Source organism: Athene cunicularia (assembly GCF_003259725.1).
Source record: "Athene cunicularia isolate RWA chromosome 2 unlocalized genomic scaffold, athCun1 chr2_part1, whole genome shotgun sequence".
NCBI lineage: Eukaryota > Metazoa > Chordata > Aves > Strigiformes > Strigidae > Athene > Athene cunicularia.
In genome coordinates, this window is record NW_020799095.1 from 83,147,957 (window position 1) to 83,164,769 (window position 16,813).

The 16,813-nt window shown below is 35.9% G+C and overlaps 1 protein-coding gene across 1 annotated transcript in view; it reads right to left on the reverse strand.

Annotated features, from left to right (window-relative positions):
- TMEM245 (transmembrane protein 245) overlaps positions 1-16,813 on the reverse strand; it is a 114,882-nt gene that overhangs the window by 68,483 nt on the left and 29,586 nt on the right. The window contains exons 7-9 of the mRNA XM_026843085.1: positions 12,378-12,547; positions 7,422-7,445; positions 1,003-1,107 (exon numbers count right to left, since the gene is read on the reverse strand). Of these exons, the coding sequence (XP_026698886.1) occupies positions 1,003-1,107; positions 7,422-7,445; positions 12,378-12,547 (299 nt within the window). The remainder of the gene's footprint in view (positions 1-1,002; positions 1,108-7,421; positions 7,446-12,377; positions 12,548-16,813) is intronic.

A 16,813-nucleotide genomic window follows, 5' to 3' on the forward strand; every position in this document is an offset into this window, starting at 1 on the left:
TCACACACTGTGTGACTAGTAATAGTAAATGGAAATTTAAACCTTATCACATCAGTGGAAAAAAAAATAACAATACAGCAGTGCTGTCAAGGAATGTACTAAAATACAAAGCACAGTTTCAGATATAAGCCATGGATCAAAGTAGTGTAAAAATTAATGACTGTTCAGCTCTAACATAACTAGCCATGCTATAAAGTGCCTCACCAAATTAATTATTTATTAAGAATGATAAAAGACACCTTTTATAAATATCTTAATGTTCTTTTAATGAATATAAGGAAGCTTTAGGCGGGAATGCTTGCACAACTTTTAAAGCTTTTAATTTTAAGTACTCGACATTATCTAATTCTACATTTTGGAAAAAGATCAGAACGCATTGATTTTTGTACTGTCACTGTATTCAAGTCAAACATTAAATCTCCATTGCCTAAGTGTGAACATAGCTCCATTAAAAAAAAAAAAGAAAAAAGTACATGAGTGACCTCTTCTGGTGACAAAAAAAACCCCAATAACCAAAAATTAATTTCAGAGACCATCTGATCATGAATATTAGCACATTTAAACTCAGAACAGGATACCATGAGGTTATTAGAGGCAATTATACAAATTGACAAATACACCTTAAGCATTTTGCAACTATGTTTCTGATGCAATATAAATTAAAGCAAAAAGATTTTAAGTGGCTCTGCTCTTCACAAGAAAAGTGTAACCAGATGCAAAACAAATCCTGTTACTGTAATATATAAGCTAATAATTCTTTTACTGGAATAAATTTCTTATTTCTAAATGTCTCTGTATTAGTTTTGTCATATATGTAAATAAACACAGAAACACAAATAGAGATTTTTTATACATGTCTTGGAATGGTAACAAGTTCAACTACAGAGCATTTAGTTGCTAAATTTTTCAAAAAATTCTTTAAGCTACATAATTCTGCATAAACATCTGTAACTTTCCACATTTAAAATGAGCTCTATGATTACATTCTTTAGCGCACTGTACCTTTGCAGTAAGGAGGAGGGCTAGCAGAAGGGTTCCTATCACTAGCAAAAATATTATGAAAATGCTGATTATTTTATCTAGCATTTTCTCCAACCACACGATGATCTGTGCAGAAAAAAGAAAAAACAAATCACAGCATATAAATTAATCTTTAATGAAAGCAATGCTATATGACAGTATTATCTTTATGTACAATCACAGTGCAAAATCAAGCACTAATCAAACAGCATTTATGCCCAAGCTTGGAAATGAACAATTAACAAGCGATGTTAGCATGGTTAAGCTCATGGTATGACATATGATTTGCAAAGACATTTACACATTACCACAAGACACAGCAAGCTGTCTGCAAAGCAAGCAATAATTCAACATTTACTTACTAACCTAAAGAAGCTAGCATTCATGTCAGCTATCAACCTAGAAATTTGTCTTTGTTTCTTGTCCTTCAGCAACTTAGAAACTTACAGATACTATCTTCATGGGACTTGGAAGCTATCAAGGTCTACTGTAAAGTACAACCATGACTTTGAAATTTGAATAGCTAATAGTCGTGAAAATGACAAATGAGGTATTTCTGCAAGTAACCAGATTTTTAAAGCTGCTCATCATCGTCTGAACTGAAATGGGGATGGAGGTTTTCTACATTACCGAACATCAGGCCAATTATTCAGTGCTGACTATTTCTATCCACTTTCAATCTCAAAAGGATGCTCAGCATTAAACATGCATCAGCTAAACCTGCTGATACAGGAAACAAGAGTGTATGTTGTTCCGCTGGTTTACAGAAAGGCCCATTCTATACATGTCCACAAACAAATAGTGATACCACTTCAAGATTAGAGAAATTCTGATAATGTCATTCAAAACAATAAAATTGCTCAGCAATGCGACTATGCAGAGTGCTCTAGAACACTGCAAGCTGAGCTTCATCTCATACACAAACTGACTGAAAGTCCACGCAAGTATGACCAAATGCATTTTTCTTGCTTCTATAGTTCATATACCAAGGCTATTTCTACTCCATCTGGCATTACTGCAGGAAAAAAGCAGCAGCAGGACACCTGTAAAATTTGTGCTTTAAGGAGAACATGTGTAGTAGATGAAAGTATTTCAATGAGTACAAGTTATAAATTCAGCGATTAGGCTGATAACTTTTAAGTTGGAGATCTTACAAAACTGATAAGCTTGGTGATGGTTTACATTAGGTCTTTCTTCATTATTTACCCTATCCCTGCATACGAAATTGGCCCTGGAATAACTAACTTCTAGAGACTACTTTGTGATGATTGAATTGGTTAACACTGAAGTTACATCTCCTATTGCAAAAATACAGGGATTTTTTTTTGGTGCTCATTCTGAGCAGTTAATACACATTAAATAATTACTTTTAAACTTTAAGTTCTTTTACAACCAACTCCTTGTCTGATCTAAATTAACACAAAGATTATATTCAGCTTTTTAGAACTGCTGTTCAAAATTAAGAAAACTGAAGAAAGCAAAATCCTTTTAAAAGAAACAAGGTGTTGAGTCAGCAAGTTTTTATAACAAAATCTGGTCTGTATTATGACCTGCAGAAAGGAATTCAGAGAACCTGAAGGAATCTGCAAAACCTTTTGTCTTAGATATTTTTAACATTTTTCAGCATTGCTGAAATATTTCAGTCATCAGAAATGCCTTGACAGTGCTAGAAGGAGGTTATCCACCTGCAGCAGTACTGCAGCTTTCTGAACAAACTCTGAGTAGTCTATACATAGGGCCATTACCTCTTTGGAAATAAGACTGAAAACAGGATTCGCTGTGCCCTTCCAAGCCTCACATACATCCAAGGATTATATAAAAGAAGCAAGAAATAAAAGTCCCTGGTTTAAAGGTCAGAAATCAAAAATGTAACTGAAAAACACTGGATGGCCAGGGAATGGAAATTTTACAGCATGGGCTTCAAAATGAAGCTATTAAAAATTAATGCTGCCCCTGTTGTTTCTTAGTTAACAAAGTTCAAACTAATTGCTATTTACTTCTTAAGTTAGATATAAAAGAAATCCGTTAGCTGGTCTTAGGCATAGCACCTTAATTGGTCTCACTGAACCCAAGAAAGAGGAGGTACTACCTCAGTGATTGTGTGCATGGTATCCAACACTGGTGCAGATGAAGCTGGATGCTTTAGATGTTTCACCATGGGGGAAAACTACTGGAAGATCAAGCTCCAAAAAATCAGGATGAGGACTGTCTCTGAACTAGAACATTACGAACAGGGGTTCTTTTCTTGACATTCCTTACGTGGGTTGGAGTACGTCTACACTGCCACTGAGGTGCAGTTGCAGCACATGTGTAAAGCCTGAATTACCTTCAGTCTAGTTAGTAAAGTAATGGCAGCACTAATGTTGTACCAGCACAGGCAAGCCCACCTTGTGTTTATTTACTTAGGCAGATAGCCCAAGCAAGCTAGATGAAAGCCAGCTCAGGTATGCCTACAGGTAGTGCAATTACATCTCTCACACAAGTCTTAAGGAGATCCAAGTTATGCAACTGGTACAGACGTATCACAGGAGAAGACTGAGTTGGACTGAGTATTGTAGAAGTAAAAGCAGATACACAACATTCATTTAGGGCTATATTTACTCCTCCTTTAATTTCCTTGCTAGTAAGTCTCCCTTCCTTCCTCTACATTTACCCACACTCTTCCTTAGGAAGCACTCACCTTTGCACACTCATGCTAAATAATGCATAGGTGCTGTTACTGCAGGTAAACTAGACTGTTAAATCCCTGTGTGCTTGTACTTACCACTGATTCAGATCCAGACTTCGTTCTTACCCCAACCCTGTCAGACCTCCCTTTACATCCTTCCTGTAAACCATGGGCATGCACACAAAGACAAACATATACTGACTAAACACTAATCATTAGTCAGAGATCAATAAGTTTTAAATTCAGTTCCAAGCTTCTAATCTAAACGTTAGTCAACTGCGGGAAGCTTATGCTGCCACAACATCCAAAATTACGCAAAGGAAAGCCAGGCTCCTAAGCTACAGAAGGTCACACTTGTAAAAACAAACTTGAAAGGTTACTGATTTTTCATTGACTGTCCATATAAAATATCCTTAATTCTCACAGTTTTGAAGGGAAAGGTATCAGCTTTTTTTCTTTTTAAATTTAGCTCACTGCAAAAAAAAAAAAAGTTTTCAAGATGAGTTGTGTTCTGTTAAAATGTTTCTCAGTAATTTGCAAGTACTGCCTGCTTTCAACTTCTGGGTGATGATACAAACCATACTATACTGAGCTGTAACAGAACTACAGTTCATACTTAACAATTAGGAACCCTACTATCTAGATAGGTTCTCCCTGTTAGGCAGTATGATACATCATCTATGAATGAATGAATGTTTCACGCTGCATAGTCATCAGAACACTAGTTTTTCTATTATGTTTTATTTACTGCATTACCTACACATCTACTTCATCTTCAATTAAATCTACATAAAATTACCAGAGGGCCTTTTTTTTTTTTTTTTTTTAACTTTAAACAGCTTCACTATCAGGATTTTTTCCAAGATATTTCTTAACTTGTCGACATTTCCCTTTAGTTCAGTTAATATTTGAGGATATCATCCTATTAATATCATCTGATGAGAATAAGGGGAAGCTTAAAATTAAACACATCTCAGGGTTATGTTGAAATGAGTCAGATAAGTAGTTAAGTTAGAAAAGGTAGAGAACAGTCTATATGAGGTCTCAAGTCTACTTTTACCAGTGTCCCTCTAACAGCAACAGCAGAGTTTATCGATTCTTTCTAAGGACTCATGTCATAAACAATGTTACAAAGAACAAATCATGCTAGCTCAACTGAATCTATTCTGTATTTTGGACTACATATACTGTGTTAAACTATATGATTATATACTTATTCTCGTTTGAAAAAAAAAAGTTTCAAGCAGCTCTTTAACAAAAGCTCTCGGAACAGGAAAAAAAAAAAAAGGTTTATCACTAGCAGACATAGTCAACCATTATTTAAAACTCTGCCAATCTCTAGGTGGTGTATATTTAGTTTCTTGGTGGATTATCAGAAATTTATCTTGGTACTCTCACAAGTACTTCCCTTCAAAAGACAGGGCAACCAGTGTTCTGTATTACAAGTCTCCTCCTTTCCTTGCCTTTGGTACAATATGATTTTTTAAAAAAAAAAATGTAACGAAAAAATAAATAAAAAAACCAACCCAACAAAACAAACCTGGAAGAATCTGATACAGGTTTGCACAGTATTTCTGTACTTTTTTAAAAAATTTGGATTATAAGATTATTACTACTTGCTTGTGCACAGGAGTCAGCATTGCAGGTAACACTATAGGACTTTCAAGGATCCCATGAAACTGTAAAGTAAAACAGCAGTTTTCAAAAACAGTTTCTAGGAACTATAAAAAAAAAACCCCATACCTCTATTAAGAAACTATATCCACAGGGTTTTGCCCAATAATGCAAATCTCTAAACCGAAAATAAAATTCAGACATTTTAGAGTTCAAAGCAATTACAGTGAAATTATATTTGTGACCTATCAATATGAAGGAAAAAAATGATCTACATGAATTTTCAAACAAGCAAATGACAAACAGAGCCAGAAAAAAAGTAATTGAAACTAAACTTTTACCTGTGTCTCACTGAACTCAGCTCTTGACCTGAACTATGCTAACAAACCAATACCCAATAAAAAAATGTTTATGAAGGGTTATAGTTGCACATATTTACTAATTATAAGTCAACTCACATAATACAAACATTTCAAATTCAGGAAATAAAAATGTAACTTTAAAACAACTGAACTATATTCAAGGGCAAAAGAACATTAAAAAATTCCCCCCTTAGTGGACAACTATAATCAACACAAAGCAAGCAACTCTACTCTCCTGTTCAGAAACACAGAAAGCCCCCCGTTGTTGGGAACTCTTACTGTTAGGTTAATGGTTGGACTGGATGATCTTCAAGGTGTTTTCCAACACAGATGATTCTGTGATTTTGTATAACCCTGAGTACAGTGATTAAATATTGAAGATCAAATTTTGTAAATTCATTACAGCTGCTCTGCCACCCAGACCAGATACCAGCTGTGCAGCCCCATTTCTTTTAGAGAGTTGTGCCAGTGCCCCCATGGCCTCCATACTGTACTCTGTTCTACTGTACTCAGAATTTCAACAGAATTCACGACGACAGTATTTCAGGATTTTTTTCACAACATGCAAGGCAGATCTATGGTTTCCACTGTAATAGCTACTGAATGGAAAGGATGGGCTCTTGTTTATAAAATCATAGTAACCTTTCTGACTCTTCTAATGATACTGAAATGGTAAGCGAAGATAAAAGTTGTTTCTGGAAGCGTAACCCATTTCCAGACATGGTATTTGATTTTTTCTCTTTCACTTAATTACTTGGTTTTCATAAGTTTTATCACATACTAGATTTTCACCTTTAAAACCCCGAGGTCCTGCAGATGTACACATGCTACAAGTATCCCGCTCCAGCTCTGTGCTTGTCTGAAGTACTGACACTGCCCAAATCCCAGAGAGGTATCAATGCACTGAGGAGTTGTACAGATTTCAGACACACAAGGCCAAACTTGGAATGAATCAGTTTTAACTTATCTTGGGATGACAGTTCCTCAAAGAATAACAGTTAACCCTAGTTGACTAAGATGAACCATGAGAACTGAGGTAAATTTTTCATATAAACACATCACACAGCCCACAAAAGAAAAAATATATCAGCTATACCAACTGCTTTAATATTTTTTTTTAATTTTTTTTTTTAAACTAGCCCTCACTTCCCTTAAGACTGTCATTAAATCAGTTCTGTGACGGTGAGTATTCTCATGTCACTCCTGCCATGCTGAATACCATTGAGTATACAGGCTAGTTTGACCCTTTAAAAGTAAAAGATTAAAAGCACTGACTTACGTCAGTCAACAAACTATTTGCAAGCACGTACATTCTTAGCTTTACAACTGTGCTTCATCCTCAACGCTCCCGTGTTAATTCAGTTAACATGCTTTCCCTGAGCAGAGAATAGCTCTCTAGTCTCGGAGTGAACTGGTTTTGTTATGTTTACAGGTGGGGAACAGGTGGAGACCAACTGTTCTGAAACGGAAGTGCCACTAAATCAAACTACCACTTGGAAGCAAATGCAGTATTCTGTTGTACAAAACATTTAACTATGTGCATTCATTTTAGTAGAAGACAAGAGATCAGGTAGAATTATATGACCTTCAGTAGCTTATATCAAGAGCTGGAAGAGAGACACTTGGGAGAGAAAACTAAGAAGCAAGGCATGTTAAATAGTGTTCATGCTGAAAAAACAACAAAAAAACAACAAAAAAACACCTCCCCAGAACCACAGAATCCATTAGTTGGAATCACAATTTTTCTGTTTATTTACCTTCTTATTAAGCCAGTGCCACAGCTTGTCAGTGGCAGGGGGAGATGGAAGAAAAGGGAAAAAAAAGACAAGAACACAGTGGAAAATTATTGAAAAATGCAGTAATAAAGGGGGGAAAAAAAGCAACGAGAGGCAGGCAAAGTCATCCACAGAATGAAAATGAAATTGTTCCAGACACAAAGGTAAACTGCGACAGGAAGAAAAGATCATAACTTCTAATGCAAGAATCTAGATTTTACTATTAACATGCACTTTTTGAAACAAAGAGGGATATAACAAGTAAGAGCAACTTTAATGATATTAACAGAGCTACCAGCATAATCTGGGCAATTCCAGTTTAATTATACTGATAGCTAATATTTCAGAGCAGGACCTGTAAAAGTACTCTGAGAAGGGCACTTTACTCAAACACCAAAACTTAACATGAGATACCTGTTTAGTGCATTAATACTCTTACGCAGTAATACTCTCATTCAGGTAGTTTCCTATGTATTTGAAAACACTCCTATTATGTCAACTATTATTAAATTTTATATGGTTTTTTTTAGTATCACACTCATATTACAACATTCACATTCAGTGGCACAACATCAAATACATAATTAAATCTGATATACACAGAACAGCAAATTGTAGATCATATATTCATGGATTTCATATAATTTTACTGGTTGTGCAGAACACTTAGCACTTCTCAACAGTCAATTTCTCCTTTTGTACTACAGTTACTTTTCCTTACTAATTCTCGTCCATACTGGTCAAGTACACCCATTTTAGGAACTAGTTTATGTAGGACTATACTCTTAATGCTTAGCCATTAGTAATCAGTTAGCAGCACAATCACAACAGTGAAAAGCTCTGGTATTATTCACCTGTGTTATAGGTTAAGATCAAGAGAAGTTTGTTTCTTCCTGAAAACCAGATCATCGAATGCTCAATAAATCTAGGGTTTTCACCAGTTGCCAAAAATTATATTAGCTCCCAATGAAAACAAAATGTAAGAACATTTCAAATTTTAAAATCTCAGAATGTTACTTAAGTTACATCAGAAGAAAGAAGCATACTTACAAAGAAACACGAACATCAGGAAACATGACAATACGTGACAAAGCACCTGCTTTTACTACTCATGGAAAGAATCGGAGTAATGAAAAGCAATGACAAAACTTCAAAAGCTTTGAATTGACACTGTAGAATTTTCCATTTTACCTCTTCACCTATGAAATAATTTATCATTGAAAAAAGGTATAGTTGCTTACTGATTCAACAAAATACTTCTGCCTTTCACTTTACTTCTGCATATTAAAATCCACTATACATTAGGTTCATTTTGGAAAATATGTAAATCTCGTGGCTGCATTTCTCGAATTTGCAACTCCAATACAACAAAAGTTAGAGCGCTATTGTTAGCCTGAGATTTCAGAAGAATGTGAAAGGAAGTCTTTGGTATTCTGCAATTTCAGCCTCCTGGAACTGGATGATAAATACAAGAACTAGGAAATAACGTCAAAAATAAACATTAATTAAAAAATGATTGTTAAGACAATATCTGGGAGGCTTTACCCTCCTTACCTTGGTGGCTATCTCACCAATACTGATTAAGTAGTTTTACAAATGTAGCCAATTTACCTTTAAAAAATAGATTACAACTTAATTTTAATCTTCAAGTTATCCAAAACTAGTAAGGCTCCAACCACTTTTCCAGCATTTTATTGGAAAACTATTTATGTAAGATTTTACATGTCTATGAAAGTATCTCCTAGAATAATATATGCACTGGTAGAGATTCCATGCTTACTTTAACTACATGCTAAATAGTACCAGAAGAACCAAACCTTTGGACGCAAAGTCCAAACAATCTATTACAGTCCTCCATATGTAAAATTCCAGTACACTATACCTAGAAAAAGCATCTAATTGCATGACTCACTCAAGTCTACCAGAAAGCATGCATGCAAAATACTAGCCCATTATGATTACTGGAAGCCTAGAGCATGCAGTTGAGCGACTGCCTATGCTGAACTCCCTTGCAAGCTCTAATCAAAATAAAACTACAGTCACCATATTAAAAAGTAAGTCTTCTGTTTAAAAAAAAAAAAAAGTGTGAAGCAAATTATTAGGTTTTGACTGTTGATAATAACATGCATGATGCTGTATCTATTAAGTTTTAAGATGACTTGATAGATGACAGCAGAAACCACCCTACTCTTTCCTTCAGGAAGACTCTCATATCCGAATTGCTGTGCCTGTTGACTCCATGGGGCAAATGCAAAACCAGGGACTAAAGAATATAAGACAGGACATCCTATTTCCATAGTCCATATTTAAAGCAGGCCTGTACATACAGGCACAGCTTGACCTACTGTTTATAAAGAAAATTAAAAGCAATGCTCTACTTTCTTTCCTCTTGATCAGAACTTCCCTTAAGTTGCAATTTGTCTGCATTTCCAAGATAACCAGAGGTTGGAAAGCAGTGGGAAAGAAGAGCAGCAGTTCATTTCTTACTGCTTTTCTTTAAGAAACAGACATAATCAGTAAAGCTCAAAGATTTGCATGGATTAGCAGTACCCTCCCATAACTTCTCTCAGTAGGTTATTTTCCAGACCATCTACACTAGCCTCCTAAACTTTGTTTGGGAGAAAAAAACATGCTAGTTTAAGACATGTTCCTCGTCCTCACTACCTTCTACCAAAAACTGGAACTATTTCCTAATCGGGCATACCACTTTAGAAAGACCTAGTACCACCACTAGGTATCTCTGTGAAACAGACCATGTCAGTAGCTTGTTGTACTCGGCTAAGATCCCTGCTACCTCCTGATGCTGAGATCCAGCCTTCAATTAACTGAGTATATAAAAACCAACCAACCAACCACAACAAAATTCACTAAGCAGCTTCAGCTCCCAGGAAAAGAAAGCAGAAATAAAATATTAAGAAATTAGAGTTTCATCGCAAAGGAAATGATTCTTCAATCTTGCTCTCTCTCACACACACACACACACACACACACATAAAAGGTAAGCTGTAACAATTTACACCATGAATTTCTGTTTAGTGTTTGCATATATTTATTTCCTCTTCAACACTGAAGCCAAAAATGTTTGGTAATTCAACTTAAATACAGTTCATTCATCCTTTCTAAAAAAACTTGCAAGGATATGGTTTTCATTCCTCTCCTTTCCTCATCCCCACAAAAGTCGCAATTGTCAGTGTCCTATGGCATTGCTTCCCAAATTCTCAGAATTAAGACACATCTATGATCCTACAATGCACAGAATAAGCATATCCGGTAGAACTTAAAAGATATGAAAGCAGTAGTGTGATAAGCATTGGAAGACCACATATAATTCCAGCTGCCCATGATAAAGCCAGGTAAACTGTAATTAGAATAGGTACAAATAAGAACAACAGAACCATGCAGAGTATCAAGTGACCTTCTTATAACAGCTAGAAGAGCTTGAATTGCTTTAATACACACAGCACAGATTCAGAAGGAATATGCCTGTCAGCTAAAAAAATGGGAGGGTGGGAGAGGGGTGAGGTGGATAGAGAAATGAGTTGTGCCAACATCATTCTTTTACTTAGACAAGAACATCAATATAAATTGATCTTAAATAAATTTAAGCTTAAGAGTGGGAAGTTCTGCTGCACATTACAACAAAAGCCCTACCTTCTTTAAGAAAAGACTTAGTAGAATTAGGAAGGATACTATACCATATAGCTATGCAATACAAGGAGACTGAACTTGACAACTCATGAGATACAGTACATACGATATTCTGTTTAGAGAGTCTTACTTTCGAAACAAAAGCTTTTAATGAAAAGCTTTGGATAATACAAGCTTTTATCCTAACATGTTCATACTTTCCACTACCTTTGGAAAACCCCTTTATCTTGTTCATAGTTGTATTCTGAAAGACGACTTCTTTTTTCACAATATTCTTCAGTCAACTCTGTGAAAACATTACTTATTTCCTACAGCCATCCTAATGCTTTTGTTGACCTTTTGACATCCATTTACCCATTAGATCTGGGCTTAAGCTCTTCCTTTTCCTGTAGGAATTCAGAGCTATAAACTGCAGATGGATCTGACAAGGTACAGATGCTCTGACAAATGTACTTACAGGGTTCAGCTCTTCAGTTACAGAAACTCTGAGGTAATGGCTTTTTCTAAAGCAGAGAATACTTCAACAACACAGTTACAGAAAGCACATTCTTACAGACTGGCACAGATATTACAAACAAAATATTCTATCAGGTTAAGTCAAAACTTACAATTCCGAATGGAGGAATATTCATAAATTTTATTGAGATTTCCAACTCTGCAATTTGCAATGCAAATGTGGGCGCATTTTGAGTGGAGGAGAAGGGATGGGAGCACAGAAGTCTTATATGGCTGACGTACTTCCTGAATACCTTATTCCACGTATTTCTTCTGTTACAGAGGGAAGCGTCCCTTTTGTACCACCATGCCACTCTATTCAACAACTATACTTCCACACAGCGCAAACAAATGTGTTCAAACCAGCTCAGGCCCTGCTTACAGAGTAAAATGGCCTGCTTTTAAAACCAAGTTTTCACAACAGAAGTAGGAATGTCTCATCATTCAGATTAAATCATTAAATTGAACTTCAAAATATTTGTAATCAGGTAAGATAACTGAACCTTGATGTTTGCCTTGCTTAGATAAGGAATTTTCTAAAGCTAACTAAACATTTAAAAAATTACTTCTGTCAAGCTTTGCATGTAATAATTTAACAAAGTTTAAATGTGTGCTTAAGTGTGAACAGTGACAGAAGAGACATGGTTTAAAATACACCATAAAACAGATATATTTTTACATGAGAGACATGTCCATTAGTGACAGACATTTATTTTAGAATTAAAGCGTCTCAGCATACAGTGAACAGAGAATAAAACAAACTGTCGGGTTGCTTAAGGGAATAAGTAGAAATACCTTACTGTCAAGCTTTAGCATGACTCTTCCGAGACCTCTGATGGGCCTTGGAGCAAGAGCTTCCTGACGTTCCTTCACAAAATTTTCAGCAAGTTGCCACCAACTTTTGCAATGGTTTGCCATGAAGTTCAAAACTCCAAAATGCACCACGAGCTTTTTAAGTGCCCAAACTGTAAACATAAGAAGGAAATTAAATATTAAAGATTTCAGAGGAGCATCACAAGACTACTCATCTATTCCATTCTGAAAGACCTATGAAAAAGAAAGAAAAAGATTCTTGAGTTTTATTTCCCATTAGAAATCACTTTCAGAATTTTCAAGTGGTACTAATCTCACTTGCTTTACAACCATGCTTATCTACACGAAATTTAAGATGGCTGCAGAAGAAAGGTGCCTGTGCACTACCCAATTATGCAGCTAAAAGACTTAAGCAATGCCTGGGATAAGCAGGTGCCATTTCATGAATCCAGTACAGGGGATTTATCACATCTTCACACATATACCGTGCCAGATGACTACACATAAAATACCATATTCAGAACTTGACAGTATGATATACATAAGTTTTCAGCCTCAATTCTTAAGTTTTAGGCTAAGCTGTTAAAATGCTATTTTTCCTTTAAGAACTGACAGGAGATCATGTATAATTTCACAGTAAAGAAGTGTTCGTTTAAACCTTCAACTGAAATACAATTACTGATTAATTTTGCTTTTAAATATCAAAACTACTATTACGAGATCAGCTTTTTATCTTGGCTTGAAGATGGTCACACAAAGCTTCCGAAAAATCCATACTGCTCCTCAAAATCAGACATAAGAAATATTTACAAGTTTTTTTCCCCAAAAAAGAAGCATTTTGCTACCACAAACAGCTTTTCTCCAACACTCCTAATATATATCCACTGGAAAATAAAGAGCTTCTCAACAACATTAGAAATGTCTAGTCATTACAGTTACAGAAATAAAAGCTCATGTTCATTTACTTGCCATGAAATAAAGTTCAGACACTTTTGCATAAGGCTTATGGTACCAATTCTGCAATGGCACTGCTCTCCCTCACTTACTGAGTATACATGCAAAACCTGTGAATCATCACAATCAGGAATGTAAAAGCAAAAAAGCATGATACATATGAAACTTTCCTTGGAAGCTAGTAGGTTTTTAATACTCATGAAATAATTATGATATTCTTTTTTTATGCCACAAAATGTTACACCACTCAAATTATTTATGTTCTCATCACTGAAAAGCAGCATGTAAATCTGCTAGTAGCTTTAGAAGATTAACATCAGAACTGAGAAGTTAGTTCTCATTATAAACAAAGATTTGTATTACAACTAATTTTACTGGAGTATCGATGTAAACGTATCAGTCACAAAAGCATCACTACAAGATACATCGACTTAAAGGATCATAATTATGAAATGTAGCAATCAGAGACTGGAAAGTCTCACAACCCAGTCCTGCCAAGAACTACTGATATACAAACTTCTAAAAAAAATTAAGCTGCATCCCCAAATACTGAAAACTATGGTTCTAAAGGAAAACAAAGTGAAACTATTAGCAACAGAATCACATAATTCTAATTTATCCCTAACTTTTTTAAAATCAGAAGTTAGTAACAGTGAACATCACATGTAGATCAAAAATTAGCTGGTGTTAAAAATTCTACTTACACGGTAAAATAACTTTCTGTGAAAATGCTAACTAACAGTATTCCTCCTATTATGTCATATTTATAGCAACATTTGATACTGAACCCCCCATCATTATGTTCAAGTGTACTTTTAATAAAGCTTTTTTACATTATGAATGACTGTGCTCCAAACTAGATTCATTATTTACTGCCATATATCGACACCACAATAATTCCCTCATCCTCAAAAATTCACTTCACTGTCTATTTGGAGACATGTAAAATGACATATGTAGCTGAAAAGGTTAACTTTTAATATCCACGAGGCATTTATCAAAGTTCCACAAGGTCCTATCATCTGTAAGCCACTTGTGTAATCATTTATATTCTTGTTCATGGAGAGCTCATGCAACAATTTGCTGACATTGGATTTACTTACCTTCTGGCACCACCATGTGGCAAATATGGGATATATTCTCTTGAAGAATGATCTAATAATCTTTCTACTAAAGATAAAGTGGCAAACATACAAAAAAGGAGAAAATACAGCGCAAGTGCCAGCACCTAACTCACAGGTTGAAGTTTTGTATGATGAAATGCAATTCATGGCAAGAACACAAACTGTCGCTCTGCAAAACAGGGCAAACTTGCTTTTTACAAGGTGAACATACCTGAAATGTCATTCTAACCTGCTACTATTTAGAAATGAATGTTTAAGTAGTATCTTCTAAAATAACTGAGTGTACCCTCATTGCAAAGGTGACGTCAGGAGGTGCTACAGTCTATAACACGGGTGCAATTACATTACGTTAAAAAGAGGCAAGAAAGAAAAATCTAAAGGAGGACTGCTATTAGAAAGTTGCGAGCAAAATGAGAGAAAGGCTGCATAGTAAGAAATTCCAAACATCTCCAGAAGCAGAAAATGACCTGCAGACAAAAACAGAATTAAAAAAAAAAATTGCAACAGAACAAGCAAGGAATTAAATGAAAAATCTTAAGAAGAAACAGTACTAGGATTCCCAGGCTCACATCACTGAACAAAATGTTAAAAGTGTTCACAACCTGGTTCATTGCTTAGCTTTTTAATTTAAACACCATTTTTTCACCTTTTCATTTTATGGTGTAACTGTGGTATAATTTCTCCACCCTCTACATTAAGCAATTTAAAAAGAGCATCTCATTCCCCCAAAGTACAAATGTATTCAAGGAAAAATGTTAGTGGTACCAAGATATTTCTAATCATCTAAATATTACTTCATGTAAGTGCTGTCTCTATCAATATAAGGAACTCTGGTGAAATTAACCCATTTCTATTTAAGTTTTCAGGGGGTTATTTTGTTTTAATTTTTTACATAGTAGAAGCATTCTCCTTAAGGTCTCAGAAGTGCTTAAAGTTATTAGTGTCTTTAAACTTGAACAGTTGCAAGGAAATTTGCTTTACAAGGCTTCCCATCTTCCACTACTAAATATTTTTAATACCACCTCTCTTTTAACAACCCAGGTTATCACCATTCAACTTCTGACACTTAATGTGACCCACTGTTCTAAACTTGTCCCTGTTATTCATTATACTGCCTTTTCATATTTTTGTGGCGATCTAGTAATATTCAGTTATATGCCAAGAAAAAGCACTTAATGGCCTGGTGTCACTGCCAGACCAACAAGTCACAAATCTTCTCAACATTAATTTCTGTTTTGGCATGAGTTTATTGTTCAGGCAGCTATTTTAGACCTCATGACTGGCAACAGCAGTATTCATCCATTTCAGTTATAGATGTACATTTTAATCTAGATTTGTCTGGCTCAAGCTCAAGACCATTCATTATTGTTAACCTAACTGCAAAACTATTGTGTCCATTTTTCCTCCCACCCAAGCAGGTATTTCTAAACAGTGGTTAAGTCACTCCTTGACTTTTCTCTTCAATAAATTAAGCCACATAAACTTTGCTTCTAGTAAGTCTAAAATTTATTTTGCAATAAGATCATCATTTTTATGTTTTATTTATAGCTACATCCAACCTGCCATCGCCATTTACCATGACGCCCAGACACCAAAACTGGACCGTTTCTTCTGTAGCAACTACACTGGAATGAAACAAAGGTCAAACCCCTCTCTCCTCTTACCCTGCATTCAGCTATTTATATGCCTGACCATCACACTACCCTTCAGCTGCTGCTACAGTGCAACAGCCAAATGTGCAGCTGTTCCTTTCACCATGCCTCCCGGAGTTCACAGTCCCTCAAACCTGTAAGCATGGCCCCACAGTCATGATTTCCAGATGCACAATTAGATGGCTTATAATGACTTTGTGTATTGGGTATAAATTTCGTAGCAGGGTGGCTGCTGGCGTGACCTCCATGGGGAGAGACCAGGGGCTGCACCGTGCCAGACACATTTGATTCCACATGGCTCCACAATGGACCCACCACAGGCCAAAGCTAGAGCGCATCAGGCACAGGTGTGCTGCCTCCGTGAAAATATATTTAAGAAAGGGCAGGAAACACTAGAGAGGTAGAAGAGGAGGGAACACAGAGAATGAGCAAATAGAGAGTGAGAAAGAACGGAGGGAATAAAAAGGTCAGGGGAGTAGAATTGCTCCCCAGCGGAGCAGGCACACCACTCAGATGGACCATGGCCTATGGAGGACCCATGCTGGAGCAGGTACACCTCTAGATGGGACTGTGGCCTAAGGACAAGGAGATGCCAGAGCTGGTACCTCTCTGAAGGGACTGCAGCTCATGGATGAGCCCACACTGGAAGACAAGAAAACAGTGATTGGCTTTGGGGGTACCGGGCCAC